The sequence below is a fragment of the Aythya fuligula genome, chromosome 26, assembly GCF_009819795.1.
Source record: "Aythya fuligula isolate bAytFul2 chromosome 26, bAytFul2.pri, whole genome shotgun sequence".
NCBI classification, from domain to species: domain Eukaryota; kingdom Metazoa; phylum Chordata; class Aves; order Anseriformes; family Anatidae; genus Aythya; species Aythya fuligula.
In genome coordinates, this window is record NC_045584.1 from 5,348,216 (window position 1) to 5,365,729 (window position 17,514).

The 17,514-nt window shown below is 48.7% G+C and overlaps 1 protein-coding gene across 1 annotated transcript; it reads right to left on the reverse strand.

Annotated features, from left to right (window-relative positions):
* Positions 1-1,492: 1,492 nt before the first annotated feature.
* Positions 1,493-11,685, reverse strand: LOC116499164 (tyrosine-protein kinase ZAP-70). The gene is made up of 12 exons (XM_032203809.1): positions 11,284-11,685; positions 9,761-9,921; positions 9,003-9,141; positions 7,324-7,402; positions 6,654-6,694; positions 5,401-5,449; positions 4,679-4,886; positions 3,803-4,009; positions 3,341-3,533; positions 2,882-3,022; positions 1,953-2,065; positions 1,493-1,616 (listed from the first exon to the last, which is right to left on the reverse strand). The coding sequence occupies exons 1-12, from the start codon at positions 11,683-11,685 to the stop codon at positions 1,493-1,495; spliced, it is 1,857 nt and encodes a 618-aa protein (XP_032059700.1).
* Between the last annotated feature and the right edge of the window lie 5,829 nt (positions 11,686-17,514).

Here is a 17,514-nt window from a genome sequence, read left to right on the forward strand (position 1 = left end):
CCTACCTCTGTCACTAACTCACTGTGCGAACACGACCAAGACCAAGCCACTTTCTCTTCTGATGCCTCTATTTTACCCTCTGTTAGTAAAGATAAGTTGTCCAGAGTTCTCAAGCATACAGGGCAAGCTAATGGGCTTGAGAAAGAAAATGCCTTGGTGTGTAAATAGCTGCTGTCACTGGAGGCTGTAGCTTAGACAAGGAGAGGGGAATGCTTACTTTTATTTTTCATCAGATAATTTTTATTTTTCATCAGACCTACATTCTCTGATGGCTTAAGCAGGCTATGTGGAGGGGGTGATTTAGGCCCCATACCTGAATGCTCCCCAGAACAGTTGCATTCAGAACAAATGCACCTCCCATTAAGGTTTAGATAAGGGCTGTGCCCTGGCCAGGGCTGTAGCTGTTTATTTTACCTCCTGGACAAGGTACACTTGTGAGATGCTGTGTGGCTTTCTGATAGCAGAAGATGGTGAGAGATAAGCTTTTCTTTTCGCTGTATCTCAAGGCTCTGATCTTCTGTTTCCTCCACACCCCCCCCCCCCCCCCCCACACACACACACACCCCCCGTCCCTTCACAGCTCCTCTCTGCTCTTTGCAACTCTGCAGACCACAGTCCCCCCAGCATGGGTAATCCACTACACCCAGGGCAGAGGCAGACCAGTGCAAGCCTCGACAGATGGCTAGATTTCCACAGTGGACTCAACTGAGCACTGTAGTGCCATCAGCTGCAAGAAAGCAGATCTGCAGTGAAGCCAGAGGTGACTGGGTTGGTGACTCTGCAGGGTTACAGAGAGCATCAGTGAGGGAAACCATGGCTTACTGGAGGGGAACTACGATTATTTTTTTTCAGTGTGAAGTAGTTGCAAACATTTAAGGCAGTTTAATAGTCTGAGACATAAGGATGCTAAACATATAGAATCGTTTATTTATAGGGTGCCCGATTTTCAGGTTTGAGAAGCAAACTGCTCAATTCAGTAGCACAGAGGGACCAGTCAGGATCCAGAAGATGAGCCATGGGTCCTGGGAGTTTAGTTGTATGAGGAGCCTTAACCAGCTTGGAGGGTGGTGGCAGTGCAGGGGGGACGTACACCATGCCCTACGGTGTACATTTTTTTCTGGGGGCCTGGGAGAAATCTGGATCTGCTGGAGCTAATGCAGTTCATCCCTAGTAAGCGAGGTAGGCATTAAACCTTTGAGGTCCTGGGATATTTTTTGGAGGTGGGTAGGAAGGAACCACAATACTGTCCTGTACTGTCCTGTGATGGTCAGACTGAAGATGTACATGTACATCATGGCTGGCTGTTTGGAGACACGAGGTGTAGCTGACTGCCCTTGTCTGCTGACAGTGTTGCCTCCCAGGATCTTAGTTCTAGAGCTGCTTGAGAAACAAAACCATTGTTTAAAAGATTAAAGCAGAAGTTTGCAAAGAGCCTTTCCAGGTCCTGTGCAGGAAGTCCAGGGCATGTGTGTTGAGGGGCGGAAAGGGAAACTCAAGGAAGAGCTGCTTTTGATTTGTCCTCCGTCTCTGGACCATTTTCTGTCTTGGTAGCAATACTGTAGTAGTAGGCACGGATTGTGTTTTCCACAGAAATAAATCCTGGACGCTCTTCCCATCTGCAAAGGCAGAAAAGAAAAATAAGAATTGGCAAAAAGGACAACAGTGGACTGACCCAATGGAGAAGATACCAGGCACAGAAGAACCTGGGAGAGAACAGCAGCCCAGCAGTACCAGGCTGTACCAGGGAAGGAGCTGCAACTTTTCTGGGATGGAGAGGTGCAAATGCAGAGAAGCTCTGACATCTTACAGGCAAATTGAATGGAATGATAATAAAGAATTATGTGTATTATTCATCATGGTCTGGGGAATGAGACACCATTCATTTCGTATTGTCCAGAGAGTGTGTGCTGCCCTGATGGACCAGCAGAGAGAAGAGCAAGAGAAATCCTTACCTGTAGGTCCAGCATTGCTGCATGAGAGTGTACATCTCTGCTGGACAGTCCGCGGGGCACTCCATGCGCTTCCCTTGCTCTATGAAGCTAATAACCTCTGGGCCTTTCATTTTCTAGGAGAAGATCAAGTGGGAAAATGTTTTCACAGAATCACAGAATTGTAGGGGTTGGAAGGGACCTCAAGAGATCATCGGGTCCAACCCCCCTGCCAAAGCAGGTTCCCTAGAACAAGTTGCCCAGGGAGGCATCCGGACGGGCCTTGAATATATCCAGAGAAGGAGACCCCACAACCTCCCTGGGCAGCCTGTTCCAGTGCTCCGTCACCCTCACCATGAACAAGTCATTTCTTATGTTGCTGGGAACTTCCTGTCGTCCATTTTGTGGCCATTGCCTCTTGTCCTTTCCCCACAAATGACTGAAAATGTTTTAATGGTTTTGGATATGGAAACAGGGTCAGTAGAGGCAGTTTAGAGCTGGGCCTGGGGTAGTACTTTGGGTCCATGCACAGCACATCCCATACAGTGTCTGTTTTCAGCCCCTGCACCCAGCAGTGGTGTCTCACACTGCCTCACAGCCCAGGGCCTCATCCCAACCCTGGGCAGAGCAGTGGCTGAGCAACTGACTTTTCAGCTCTGCAAGTGGGTGGAAGGATCAAAGAGAAGGTCTGCTTTGATTCAAATCCAAATGAATTTGTTTTGTTTTCTGTTTCCTTTCCCTAAAATGAACACAATGCTGCAGGATCCAAGCAATCCAATCTGTGCCTTCCATGAAGTGGAAGTGAGCCTGTTGTGTTGCCCCCTGCCTAAGAGACGTAAAAGCATCCACTCGAGGGAATGGAAATCGAAGTTTCATTGTGTGTCAGTCAACCAGTTTTAGAGTGGGAGCCCAGATTGTGACTTCGATCCATGATAGGCCCAACTTTGCCTCACCTTGTACGGTTTCTGCCCATAGCTGAAGGCCTCCCACATGGTCACACCATAGCTCCATACATCACTCTTGCTGGAGAACTTGTGATAGAGGATGCACTCCGGGGCATACCATTTCAAGGGCCACTTTCCTGCTGTCCTGGCCTGTAGCAAAGCAAAAATGAACATTTGAGAGAGAGCCTGCTCTGAGCTGAACCTGAATTCTGTTTTGCTAAATGTTTCTGCCAAGTGTAATCCCACACTGCTGAAAAAAATACTGTCTGCATTTCTTCCTTCCCTCCTGGAGCTTTGCAAAGACCCTTTTAATGTCACAGCAGCAAGGCTGGACAGAATGTGATGTGGTTGTACAGCCAGGCTTCTGGGAAGAACTCAGAGCCCCTATCTCTGGGAGTCTTAGCCCCCAGCCTGGAGGAGGCTGGGAATCTGCTAGCTATCTGGATCCTTTGTTGTGCTCACACTTACCTTGTAGTAGCTGTCATCAGCACCAAGAGCCTTGGAGAGTCCGAAGTCACTGATCTTGGCATAATGCTGGTTGACCAGCAGGACATTTCTGGCTGCCAGGTCCCTGTGGACAAAGTTTTTTTCCTCCAAGTACTTCATCCCCATGGATACTTGATGCATCAGCTCCACAATATTGCTGACTGTAATCTCGTCTCTGGGGAGGATGGAAGGACAATGCAGTAATAAAACTGTTGGACAGCAAGAATCTGTCATTACTCTGTACACCACAGTCCCCTCTAAGCTCTCTAGCTGCAGCGGAGAATGAGCTCTGTTCCAGAAGCATCAGTCCCTTTGACTTACATGAAAAATAATCTCTTTCTGTTATTAGCAGCCTCCCTCCACCTACAAAGCCAGGCTTCCCTGGCAGAAGTGAGTTAGATGAGAAATGCAGAGAATACCAGACACATTTTATTCAGTACTCACTTCTTGGAAGACAAGAACTTGTTGAGTGGTCCTCCAGAAGCCATCTCCATCACAAGCATTAGGGACTCTGCCTCGCAGACCCCAATCATGCGGACAATGTAAGGGTTGTCCAGTTGATGCATGATCTGGGCTTCCGTCATCATTTCATCTCTCACTGTTTTCTCATTGTTGCTCTTCAGCACCTTGATGGCCACATCGATCTGCTTCCTGCACGGGACACAAGAGGAACAAATGTGGATGAATTAAACAGCACCTGGATTCATGTATTAGCCAGAAATGGAAACTACTCCACATGTGATAATGTTTGGTATCTCAAATGCAGCCTCCATAGCCTGTTTTGGTGGAGCCCTGTATGACATTGTTATCCCAGGCCTGTTAGAAGGCCCAAGAGAAAAGGATCACCTCAGCCTTGTAAGTGTAGAGTAGTGATTGTCATCTGTAGATCTGAAGGCTCCTCATACACTGAGATGTGCATCATCATCACCATTTTTGAAGGAGGGTCTCAGGCACAAAGTGAGCAAAAGCCATCTGTATGGGCATGCAGAGAACCAGAGGTAGAGCCAAGGATTGCACATCTACTCAGTTTCACTCCTTTATTCTGATGTGGACCAAGATGACCTCAGGAATATGGACATGCCCCTCTGAGCCCGGCAAATGCCTCCAGAAGTGGCAGTCTTATGCATGGGAGCATAAGATGCAGCTTATACTCTCAGGACACTGGTAAAGTCCCAGAAAAGCTACTACTGACCTTCCAGAGCCTCTTATACCTCCACCCCATTATCACTCTAGAGTCCATCTAGCTAGAAACAGGATGTCTGGGGACATCTCTGAGCACCCCCTTCCCTCTTCCTCGGCATCCTTCAGGGCAGCACTCACTTTCTCATTTTGTAGACTCCTTTCTTGACGCAGCCAAAGTTTCCTGCCCCCAGTTCCACTTCATCAATCATCAGGTGGTCCCTCTTCAGGAAGAGTTTCTTATCCTTCAGTTCCTCAGGGTCACTGTACGGGCTCTCATAGACACTGGTGTCCATGGGTAGCAAGCGTGACTTTCCTGCATATTCACAGGAGATAAACTTGTTTATAGCTATTAGTGATGTATCCTTCCCTGCCCCTCCCTCATTGATCAAGAAGGTTTTCTGTAACCTCCTGGCATATTCTCCTTCAAGCTCCATCATTTAAGCCTTCCCCTGGGCATCTCCCTTCCTCTCACAGCCCACGGCCTCTCTGAGTTACACTGTTAGACCCACGATGGAGAGATGTGTTTAAGCACTCCCACACTACAGGTCCCAGCAGGTCCCAGCTGCATGCTTGGCTTCTCCCCAGTGAAATGTAACTGAATGCACCGAGTATTTTGTAGGCAGTATAGAAGATGGGGAATAGGACAGGGCTTGGTTTACTGGGTACAGGGTGTGGGTAAACGCTTTTGCAATATTCTTGTCTCAGGGCCCAGTAGTAAGTGGGTGCCTTTGTAGAAAAGCAGCTTTGCAGCACAGCTCTTTGACCAGAAGGTGATAGAGATGGCAACCCCCCTGGCTCCTGTGGCACCCCCAGGTCCTATCTCCTCCCATCACAAGGCGAAGGTTTTTAGAGGTGCTCACCTACAGGCTCTGGCGTGTATCCATCTGCATTGAGAGCCCCAAGGTGTCTCTGGAAAAGAAACAGGGTTAAAGTGGATAAGGCAGCCAGGGGAAAACATTTCAATTTGAAATGGGCAAGGAGAGGGATGGGGAACCTCTGGAGCCCAACAGAGCCCCAGCTGGTGACTTCCACTAAAAGGCCCTGTGCTGGGCATAGGGGACTGGTGCAGTGTTGAGCTGTCTGGTCCTGGCTGGTGTGAAGCCCCTGCAGCTCCACAGCAGGGCTCTGACCCTGGGGATTCACTGCAGAGCCTGTGTGCAGCATTGCAGCTAAGTGACCTGCTCTGTGGGCTGCACAGGGTGAGGTGCCAAGGGGGCTGTGTGTTCTCTAGCAGCGGGGAGTATGCATGCAGGACAGAGTTTTGCTCTGTGCCTCCTCTGTTTCCCCCATCCTGAAGTTACAGGTCTTCTGCAGCAGTGGGGGTCATCCCAGGCCAAGCCTCTGTAGCTCTGTAGCTCAGAGTCAGCGAGTGAAGGGAAGCCCAGAGGCAGCTCAGCTTGCAGTCAGCTCACTTGCCTGGCTGGCTGTGCCAATGAGTGACCTCCACGAGCACCCATGGATGCTGCAACCACTGTTCCAAAAGCAGACAGGGACAAAGCCACGACTGCTGTATGAAACACACTTCTCCAGCACAGCTTTGAACTCCAGTGCTGCTTGCAGCAAAGTTACCATGGGAGCCCACCGCAGATTGTGAAAGCTCTCTGAGAACATGGGTAAATGCTTAGACCTTTATTTGGGCTTTGCTGGGCTCTGGGATGGGCTGCTCTCATAGCCCAAACTTGCTGGTTTCAACACGGTTTAGCACTCGCAGTGGTGACTGAGCACAGACATACCCTGAGGCCAGGGATGCAGAAGGAGCACAAAGACCTGGCCAGTGGCCAGAGGCTGGCTGCAAGGCTGGGCGTTCCCAGAATCTGACCATGTCTTCCCCACTCCTGCCTGGCAAGGAGGGCAGCAGGGAGAGGGCTCCCTGAGGACATCCCCACATGTTGTAAGGAGCGCAGTGTGAATGGAAACCATTTTCGACTCTGCTGGTAGCTGTGCCCAGCTATTCCTTGTCCCCATCCAAGCTGGAAAGAGGACAACATTGCAGCTGGCCTTAATATATTCCAGTTGTGTTATTGCCTTTTAGAAAAGAGCAGTTTGATCAGTGAACTTGAAATGCAATTAAGCCCCTGAGGTACCAATAAAACAGACCCTTCCCAAAACTTACGCTCACAGAGGGGTGGGTTGGTGGAACCGGTGCTGCAGAGGCTGTGAATCAAGAGAGAAACTTTTATTTGGAGTCTGTGTGTGCCCTAAGCAGAATCAGAGCATCAGTCCTTGAAGGACTGTGGGGTCCAATCCCTCCCACACAAATACCCCTTTCCACTGTGTTAGCTGTAAACGGTGTGGAAGCACGTCTAGATAAGGGGGCTGTTCCCAGGCCAGCCCTCCAGAGACCTCAGGGATCCCACAGGCAGGCTCTGAAGTGACATTTGTGACACTTGGGCCAGGAGAAGTGACACATGGTTTTGAGTGTTCAGCTCAAGAGATGCACCAGGAGCCAGGCTTCGGGTCATGTTGTTTCCTGGTGCCTAAAAAGCAGGTCATTTTTCAGAAGCCATGCATTTGGCACCCAAAGCCCCTAATTTGTCTGGAGCACAGATTCCCCTGTCTGTTGCTGTGTTTGGGCCACCCTTGGCCATGCCAGGAGTGTGGCCGCTTTCAACAGACAGCACAAAGTGGCCTTGCCCAGCTGCCACAGGAGCTGAAATTGTGCCATTCCCTAACCATCAGAGCCTGCGTAAGTTGGGTCGGACATGGTAAAGGACACTTGTGATAGCACGGCTCGAAGTGGCCTCAACCGGGGCCAGGGATGGCACTCGCAGATGTCAGCTCACCTGGCATGCTGGGGTTGGGGCAGCTTTCCCTCAGGGCAAAAATCAGACCATCCGGTTTGAGTTTCAAATACTCCACCAGCTGAGAAAGGAATCAGATGAAAAAGAGATTAATGCAAGCAGAAAATCATCTTTTCTTTTGCAAGTAGCATGTGTGGCTTATGGTAATGGTTTCTCTCAGATTTATGGCAGAGAGGGACCCGATTATTTCTTTCTCTCCTCTTCTAACTATGCACTCAGGGATCTCGTAGAGCCAGCATTTGCATAGCTGGGTATACGCCAGAGCTGGGAAGAATTTGGGAAGTTAGATAAATACCAAAAAAAGACAAAGGGAAAATCTCTAGCAGTACAGCTTGGTAGGGCATTTTCAGTGTAATGTCATTGTTGTCACAGCCGGAAAGGTTTTCAAGAAGTGTTTTGTTTGATAGTCTGAGAGAAACCTTTGGCTTTCCTGGAGGAACCCCAGGGCTAGCCCTCTGGATCCTGGGCAGTTTTTCCCTGCAGTTCAAGCACTGCAGGGATTGACGCTGGCTGGAGTTGACCACCTGAGCCCTAGCCACTGGACCACAGGGTGGACTAGGCTTTCTCTTCCCCTCCCGTGTGGCTCAGATTTCATCTGAAATTGGGAGACTGGCACAGTTCTGTTTCCATTAAAATGCCCAGAAGTCTTTGTTTTCATTCAAATTCAGTATAAAGACAGTCTTGGGAATTTGAAAAATTCAGCAAAACAGTTACCATCCCCAGACAGCTTTACCCAGGAGGAAGCAGCGGTGTTCCTTCCCTGAGGCAGCTCTGAAGGGCCATGGTGCACACAGACCCAGCAAGGCTCCAGGGGCACGCAGCTCCCAGCAGTGCCAGGGCTCTGTGCTGGTCTTGGGCTTCAAGCCCTCATCACATTCCCTAAAAACCCTGTCCCCTCCTTGTGAGGACTGCTGGGGCAATGCAGCATCTGAACATATTCTGCAGCTCCTGTGGGGTGATAGGATTTGTCTCCTGGTACATGGACATGTCTCCTAGTCTCATGGTACATCTTTGGTCATGTCAAGGTTTTGGCAGTTGGCTCCCCACTGTTGGCAGTTCTGCCCCTCACACACACCTTCCCCCTCTTTGCATATTAGTCAGCCACTTGGAAAATAAAGTTGCAGTCAGCACCTAAAGGTTTGCCAAGCCAGGAGGGGGGATGCACAGGAGACACAGCCTGGGATGAGCAATTTCATCAGTGCTTGTTGCAGGAAGAGGTCCCATGCAGATGCTGTGGCTGAATGTGTGATGTTTGCTGATGGGGTGCAAACATAATTAATATGACCATCTGCCAGTATCCTGCCTTGAAGCTAGAAGTGAAAAGCACTGATCCTCTTGTTTCTTTGGAGAGGCACCAGGCTGGTGTTAAGCATGGCAACACCAGTGCTACTTCAGAGCTGCTATAACCCAGCCCTAGCTGTACATAGCTAGGAGTGCACAATGGTGCACAGATATGAACGTAATGAGGTGAGATGATAGACAGCCAGACCCAGAGGACATAAGAGTTTTCTGGAAGGGGCTACAATGACCCACATATGGTCTTAAAGTCTTTAAAGCTCCAAGTGGCCTTCCCTTTCCCCCAAGGCATGGGCAGCAAAAACAAGGGAGAAGTACCTTCGCTTTATTAGGACAACAGCAGTCACTGTCCCACAGTACAGTACCTGCCAGAGCGTGTCAAACTTGGTCCCCTCGGGGATGGAGTACTTGCCGGACTTGTCCTGGTCTATCCGATAATGATACACTGTTTTGCCGTAGACAAGGGAGAGAGCGTAGGAGCCGTTTTCCTTTTTTTCTCTCAGCCTGGTCAGAAGGAGAACTATTGAAAGTAACTCTAGGTTTTACCCTGCAAATTACCATGGCTGCAGTGGTGGTGGGTTGCAGGGTGGGCGCTTGGTAAGGAGTCCCCTCTTAGAATTGCCACCTTCCCTCTGCAGAGGCTGAGGAGAGATCCTTCACCTTCTGTCTCTTGCCCCTCTTCTCCACCCTCTCCAGCTAATTCTTTCTTTCTCCAACTCATTCAGGAGATAATTAAATTAAGGACCATCTCACTTCTGCGAGATGCATGTGTTTTTCTAGCACAGCAAGTGCTTTCTTCTATATTTTATTGGCCATACAGTGCCTCCATTTCAGTGTTGAATGTCTCCGTCTACTGAACTCTGTATCTGATATCACCCTGTGCATTAGAAAGCGTGCTTCATACAGACATCTAAACATGAGAAATGAATAAAGCTTATGACTCGCTCTTCATGAGGGCCAGCTACTGCTTCGTAAATGACAGGTGTCAGACCCCACAGATCTGTAACCCCAGTCTGACCATGCCCAGCTAAACCTCCTCTCAGGCGCTGCCACATGAAACAAAGAACTAGAGAGTAAGTGGGGAAATGCTAAAAGGACTATCTTTCAGGGTTTGCACACTCACAGGAACTTCCCATCAGGTTGTGCCCCGGAGTAGAGCCTCCGTTCAGCTTCATCCCGGCTGATGTTGCCGTGGTACCAGGGCATCCTCTCATGGGCTGTGGTGGCAATGAGCTTCTCCACCTGTGGAGCCTGGCTTATGATGGCCTGTTCAAGTGCATCCCCCTGGAAGAGAGTGAGAAATGAGACCTCCTGCTGCACTGTTGTGTTGCTGTGTGGCTTCAGCATGGCTTAGTTTGCACCCCCTTGGACAGTTGAGGCAGGAAACTTGGACAGCCTCGTAACTGGAGTGCCTGTGACATTAATTGTGCCTGTAGCTCTAGTGGGTTGGATTCTGTTCTGCTGCGGAATTACTTGCAGAACTACTCGAGATGAAATACTTGCTTATCTAAATTGCTCCCAGCCCTCAAAGCCATCTGAAGTCCATTGATTTGTTGGTAAGGGAAGAGAGAAGCCATTGTGTTCACATAAGGGATTTTGATGCCAGGCTCACAGGGTGCCTTCCTGCTTGGCATTCCTTGAAGAGCAGGACCGCTTTCTGGTGCCTCTGCTTTCTTGGCTGCTTGCTGTCCCCAGGCACTACAGCTTATCAAGGGCAGTGCAATCTGGAAATCATGTGGGGTACCATAGATTAATTTTACTGGCCGTACACTTTTCATAAACAAATTCAGGTTTTCATTTGCCAGTAGGTGGCAATGTCCTTTGTGTTATCTGCCAGGGTTCACGGTTCAGCTTCATGGAGAAACCCTACTGAAGACCTCATTCTGTCAGGTACCTTTGGTATAAAACAGACCACATTTAGAGACTTCTCATAGAAAGACTTCCTAGGGAGAATGCCTGAGCTATCTCACTTGGAAGGGGCTGAGTAGGCACTATTGAGCTGACAGCAGGTAAAAGACAATTAATTATGTAGCTGCCAGTGTGACCATTTAGAGAGTTTTGCTTGGTCTGTCTCAATTATATATAGTTCTGTGTACAACCAACTACAGAAGCTGTTTTTAAATTGAAATAATAGACAGACTAGATGCAGTACCCAGTACCTTAGTCTCATAGGCAAAATCTCCAATGACTTTAAAGAGCAAGGAAAACCTGAGCAAGACTTTGAATCTGGTTTCATCTCAGCTTCAGCACAGCATTATGGAGGCACAGACACTTCACGTGCAGAGCGTTGGTCTAACTGCAGTGAGTGTTCTGTGTGCTGCAGGGGAGCAAATGGTGCATGGCGAAATGCTTGTGAAGTGGGTGGTGAATCCCAACGCCCTGCAGAGCAGGTGCAATAGCAACTGTTCAGAGAAATAACCTGAAGTTTTGGGATGATGTTTAGACATGTTTCTGAAGAAGCAACTGAAAAAGTGAGAGTTAAGACTACTTTTAGTGCCTGCTGCCTTTAAGGAGGACCTTGCTTCACCACGATGTGATATAAGAGGGGGAAGACAGCAATAGAGGAGGTCAGGGTGGCAAGTGGCAGTAATCCCCCAGAGAACACCCCTTGCACAGTCCCACACTGCCTTTGGCAATGGCCAGTACCTCTAGTCTCCACGTCTGCCGGACGTATTCGCGCACCATATTGTCCCTCATGCTGTCGAAGACACCAGGCTGGGGCTCCACGCCACTGGGGCGGTTGCAGGGCTTGCGGAGGGTGCAGCAGAGCCCATCGGCATCCTTGGAGTAAAACTCGCAGAGCTCCTCTGGCCCACAGTGTGCTTTGCCCCCCGCAATAGCATAGGTACCGTTCATCTGGCGCTCGATGGCGTAATGATAAAACTGCAGGTTGCATACCATGGAGAGGACATACCCCCCCAGACTGCGCAGACATTGCCGCAGCAGGAACAGCCCATCCGACATGCCTGCCAGCTTGAGGTACTCCTCCGCTTCTGACCTGGCAATGCTGCCATAGTAAAAGGGCAGGTGAGCAGCAGCATCCGGCATTGCTGCGCACTTACTGGGATTGCTTGGGGCAGCTCACAGGCAGCTCGTGCTTGATCTGGAAGAGAGAACCAAAATTCTTCACTGATTGAATTTTTGCAAACATGTTTAATTGGAATTCAAACCTGTTTATCTAGGGGTTGATCAGCCCCCAGAAGACAGTCTGTAGGGACATCTCAAATATCACATGGAGAGTAGGAACAGGTGCGTTCATATCTTTGGCCAGAGAATCCCACACAGCAATTCACCTATCCTGCTAGAAAGCAGAAATACACCCGATCTAGATCTATTGCAAGTAATAGAGAATACACCAAATTCTACAGTGATTGTTCTGGTCATTGATTACCTTCACTATTAAAAATGTGCTTCTTAAATCCATTCCAAAGTTTTTAGTTTTGACTTCCTACTATTTTCTCTCTAGTCCTGTTCACAATAAAAGCAATAAAAGCAAACTCTTTTTCCTCTCTGAATAAATTGGTTTTGCTGTGAGGGTCTATTAGGCCAAAATCTTACATGAATTAAGATTAAAACATGAGAGCAAATTAATTGTCTAAAGAACATCTAGATATATGGTTGCACCAAACACAGCAGAAGGAGGCAACTATAAGCTGAGTGCTTCTAGGCAGACATTAACTATCTGTTGACAGCAGCAAGGAGAAACCTTACTCTAATTGTCTCTTGATAAATTGTATGGATTTTTTTTCCTACAATACCTGACCGGCTGGTTTCTGAATTTGGCCAACACTCCGATCCTAACTGGCAGTTCCTATTTCTACTTCTTACACATGTTCCTGAGAAAGACGGAGCTCAGACATGGCCAGCCATCACTGAAAAATGAATTTAATCCCACTGTCTCTGTGAAGCTGAAATGTGCAAGCATTACTGGAGTTCCCCGCTCAGAACAACCTAAAACCAGAAACAAACCTACCGCCGTGATGCTGCAGGCGCCAGTTCTTGGTGGGAACCAGTGAGAAATGTCACTTTGTTGACTGAGATATTGCAGAGACTCTCCTGTCAGAGAGCTATAGGAGTTCTATCAAAAAATCTAAAATCCCACCCACAAATTATAGCCAATTTCCGGTGCTTAGTGGAAACATTACCAGATTTGGAGGGTCTTATTTGTCCCCTGGAGCCTAATCTTCGGTTTTGTCATTGCGTAGATGCTGACCCCAAAAAGAATTATTGTCTCCCTCCCCATCTCCCACAAATGCATAACTCATGTTTACAGAAAAGGCATCCAGCTTTTTGGCTGGATCTCTGCTATTCACCCTGATTCTTCCAAACATCACCCTCATTTCCGAACACAGTGGAACAAGTCACTGCCTGATTGTTTGGTCCTATTGAGCTGCTTCCGAAGCAGCCTCTCAGGCAGTGGCTGGAGCTGTGCTTGACTGGCCATCTGCCTGCCCTGTGCCTACCCAGCAAAAACTAGTGAGGGGGCTGCTTCCTGCCAGTCTCTGGCCCTGCTGAGCTATGAAGGGGTTGGCTGGATGTGTGCTCTGTGTCAGTAGGAACAGGGTAGGGGTTAGAAGGAAACTGCTGAGGAGAAACCATTTCTCTGTGTTAACCCTGCTCTACTCAGTGTTCAACAGTGAAGACCCCATGGGGAACTGGATTTATGGCAACCAGAGTCTTCTCTACCTATTTGTTGTCTTCATTAAGCCCAGAAGTGGCCTTCTGATGAGAACAGGAAGGGAGAGCAGGCTTGGTGAAGGAGATGTTTTAGCTAAGGCAGGAAACCACAACAGGAAGCCGTCAGCGGTGTTTGCAGCTTGCATGCGGGGACATGTGTAAACCCTGTCAAGCGCAGCACAACTAAGCCTGAATTGTGAAGCCCCCTAATCAAATTCAACAAATGAAACAAATTGGGGTCTTGATGGACCTGCCAGTATGAGACAGAAGGCAAATGGAAACACACTGTAGCTAAAAACCTGAACTGGGTTCAGTGCTTTGAACCAAGGCGAATGGCCTCCCTGGTCATTTGAAATGCTCTGGGCATCAGAGCTGCCCAGAGACAGAAAAAAACTGCCAGGGCAGGTCCCAGGAGGGTGGAATGTCCCGCACTGAAGGATGTCAGAAGCGAGCACTGCAGCTCTTGTTTTGACTGCAGAGTCAGGCCCATCAATCATGTTCATGAGTGTAGGAAGTGAAAGCGCTGAGTAGGCAGTGGAAGGTTGATGGCCTTCTTCATGTGCTACTAATTTCCACTGCTACCTGGGATAAACAGCAATTAGGTACAAGGATGATGCACCCAAACATGCTGATTCCCTTCTCTGGAAAGTTCAGGAGCAAAACATCACAGAAAATGGGAACATGTTTGAAAATCGGTCAGGTGAAAGTGAGACTGCAGAAGCTAATCACTAGTGAGCTCCCACAAAGTTTCCAGGTGCTTACACAGGCAGTTCTGTTGCAAACAGGACTGTTTTTTTTTTCTCTACAAGCAGAGTCCAGAAGCCCTCACAGGAGATACAAGAGTGAACCCTGGGTGGGCCTGAACAACACTGGCACAACCTTAGCAGACTCAAACAAACCTCACGCCGCTCTGTTTTTTCTGCAGTGTAAAGCACAAATGAAAATGAGAACCGATTTCATGGATGGCTTTTACAGACATAAACTAGTGGCTGGAATAAGCTGTGAAGGCTCCCTTAACCACCATCTTCAAGCAGCAGGACCTGATTTTTCCAGCACCTTTTAAATCCTTCTGCAGTTATGGCCACATCTACAAGCTGGTACTGTGACATGAGGATGCACTGAAGAAAACATCGCCCACGTAAAAAGTAGAGTCAGATCTGCACACAGGAAAGTCGTGCAGGAAACTATTGACATGTCAGTCAATCAGATCTATATATAGCTGGCTACTCGCTTCTATTTAGATCAGACAAGAACCATCAGGAACTGGTTTGACTTTATAATTTCCCAGAAGAGCAGGTCCAATTTGTGCTGTACTGGTGCCAGTCCATGAGAGGCAGCCGGAGGAAGCAGTGGCAAACTGTAGCACCCCACAGGAGAATGTTTTCTGTCTCACTATGGCCACGACAAAGCCCCACAGTATTGCCCTGGCTGCCTGGGCTGTCTCTTTAAGGTGGCAGGGGTTGGCCGGAGGTGGAGGACCCTGGGAGGGATGGAGGCTGGGAATGGGCTGGGAGGGGAGGAGGGGATAGTGCAGGGAGCTGCTGTTTTGAGGTGTATGGTGGCAATGTGGGGGAGGAGGTTTTTTGGTTTTTTGGGGTTTTTTTTGAGCAACTCTGTAAAAGGTGTTTAATTGAGGGGAGGCAACTGAAGGTAAGAGCTGCTGGGGTGAATGTGGCATTGCTGATGCAGAAGGTCTGGCTGGGGAGAGCTAGCGGCTCAGAGCTGCTGTGCCACTCACTTGCCCTGGGCTGTGAGTGGGGAATGACCCCAACCTCGGGGCTTGCCTGCCCTGCAGGAGGCTGCTGCTGGTTGAGGCTAGGTTGCCCCAGCCAGCTGCTCAGCCCTGCAGCTTCTCCTGGCATCCCTTGGCCTCTCACTGCACTGGTGAGGCTCTGCAGAGCTCCATGCAGGCCTCTTGTCTCACCCTGCTGCAAGAAGCTAGTGCAAGAGTAAATGTGTTCTCCTGTGATGCTGTTTGCAGCACTTTTTTTGGTGCTGTAGGAAAATCCAGGTAAAACTTTGTACCTCGTACTATCTTGACCTGCTTGGTGTTTACTGAGCTCTCCAGGAGTCTGATGCTGGAGCTGATCCTGTGGAGGTGTGGGGCTGAGCCTGGGTACAGAGGCTGTGGCAGAGGAAAGGTGTAGGCAGGGCTGAGGAGAGAGCAGGATGGCACAAAGAGTAGGGTAAATGGCACAAATCATAAGTAGCTGCTTCCCTGTGGCTGTGGGCACATACCAGCCATCTTCTGGCTTGCCTAGGGCTGTGGAGGAGCAGCTATGCCCAGTTCTTTCTCCTAGATTCCCTTCTGTTGTTCCTGCTCTGATCTAAGAACTGGTTTTATAGTGAAGAGCCTGGTTGAAGGTGAAGGACTGAAAAATGTTTCAAGTGTACAAGTTCCCTTTCTAAGTCGTTTATCCAGGAGTCACTTGTAAAATGTAAGAGGATGAGCTGTGAGACGATTCCTGGATTGCGGGCATATAGTCTTCTAAATGTTAAATAACAATAGACTTGAAATAACTTTGATTAAACTTTAAGTGCTTAAAAAAGTGCTTGAAAACTTTAACCTTGACTTGGATTGGCCTTACTATACTCTTCTAATTGCTCTTGATTAATGTTAATTTGCGTTTGTGCATTCCATAGCAGCTCTTCCCAAAGCTTCCTCATGAGCACTTGTGTTCCTTGCTTTAACTGCTTTCCCAGCCTCCCTGCTGACTGCATATTAAAACCTCAACTACACCAATCATTTATTAAACACTTGAGCTATGTGTGAGTAGGAGTTTATGAAACTGTGAGCCCATTTCTGTTCATACTCATAAACAGCATGTCTTCTGCTTATATTGAAGATAATAATCTTCTGTACTTGTCAGTGGGTATTACTGACTCAGTCCTACCTGAAATGGTTGTATTTACAGAAACTCCATAGAAAAAGCTCCCTGCTCTGGAGTCCTGTGGCCTGAATTCTACAAACGACCTGATTTGCCCTTTGCTGTCCTTGAAGTGAGCAGGTAAGTGCAAACTGCCCCTTGCTGCCTGTGGATCCCTGGCCATGCTTCATACACCTCAGCCCCTTTGAAGTGAAACATGGGATTCATTTGGCCGCAGGGAGGGTCCACAGTCCTTTTTGGAATAAAGATGTTAAATTCCACAGTATTATTTGCAAGGCCTCATGCAGGGGCCTGGTACTGCTGGGATACACTTAATGCAAAAGCTCCTGACAGGGATGTACCAGCTTTGAAAAAAAGCTGGTACCATGACTGGGGATGAAGGGTTCTGATCTCCCCTTCCAACCTCTTGGCCAGAGACGTAGTGCCACCCCATCACAGTATTATTGAAGATTTAAAATAAACACAGGTGATAGTTCTGTTTAAATGCTTGTGCCTTGGTGTTACAGTACCTGTATGATGAAGCAGCCATTGCTTACCCAGCGGCAGGGCTGCTGCTGGCTGGTTCCTGTTCCTCTTTCCACCCAGGATCAGAACTAGCCAGGCTGCCTTGAGTCCCTCAGCTCCCTTAAAGCACTTACTCTCACAAGCAGGCAGCGTTCAAGGGCTTGATGTCTGAGCATGCTGCTTGCAGACCCTCCTTCAGAGCTAGACTGATGCTTGTATCTGCACCCAAATGTGCAGGAGTGGTTGTGTGCCACTTCTGCTCCTGGTTGCAGCTCCAGCTGCTTCTTGCTGCTTTGCTTCAAGCTGCTACTCGTAACCTGCCTGAGTGGGTGAGGTTGCTCATCCTTCTCAGAAAGGGAGAAACTGTGCACAGAGCATGGAAAATTGATGACACGCTTGTTTGGTGCAGTCAGGTGGCAATAAAGGCCTGAGCTCATTCATATCCTGCTGGGGACTTGTTTTCCTTCTGTGGTTATTTGTCAAATGCTAATGAGCGGAAGCAATTTGCTCTTCTCTCCTTGAGAGCAGGAGACAAGGAGGGGGCAGGGGAGGGGGAAGGCCACCTGCCTGGGGCCCTGGTGTTATAACTATCTGCCTCTTTTGTTCAAGCTGTTGCTTTAATGGCCAGGATTGCCTTGTTCCCAGAAAAGCAGTTTTCTGGTGTTAGCCTGCTTCCTCTGAGCTTTTCACTAATGCCTGTGAACCAACGGTGCAGCTGCCTCTGGTAACAGGAGGCAGGGCTTGGTGCCTCCCGGCAGGATGCTGGGGCAGTTTTTCTGCAGTGCCATAGAAATATAATCAGGCAGAG

Bases quoted from the DNA above. Each gene is read 5' to 3' on its own strand.
- LOC116499164 (XM_032203809.1), bottom strand. From the start codon at position 11,685: ATGCCGGATGCTGCTGCTCACCTGCCCTTTTACTATGGCAGCATTGCC. The intron at 4,010-4,678 runs GTGAGTGCTGCC...TGTCCCGTGCAG, and splicing joins GGAGTCTACAAAATGAGAAA to GAAGCAGATCGATGTGGCCA. The intron at 1,617-1,952 runs GTAAGGATTTCT...CTGCCTTTGCAG, and splicing joins CAGCAATGCTGGACCTACAG to ATGGGAAGAGCGTCCAGGAT.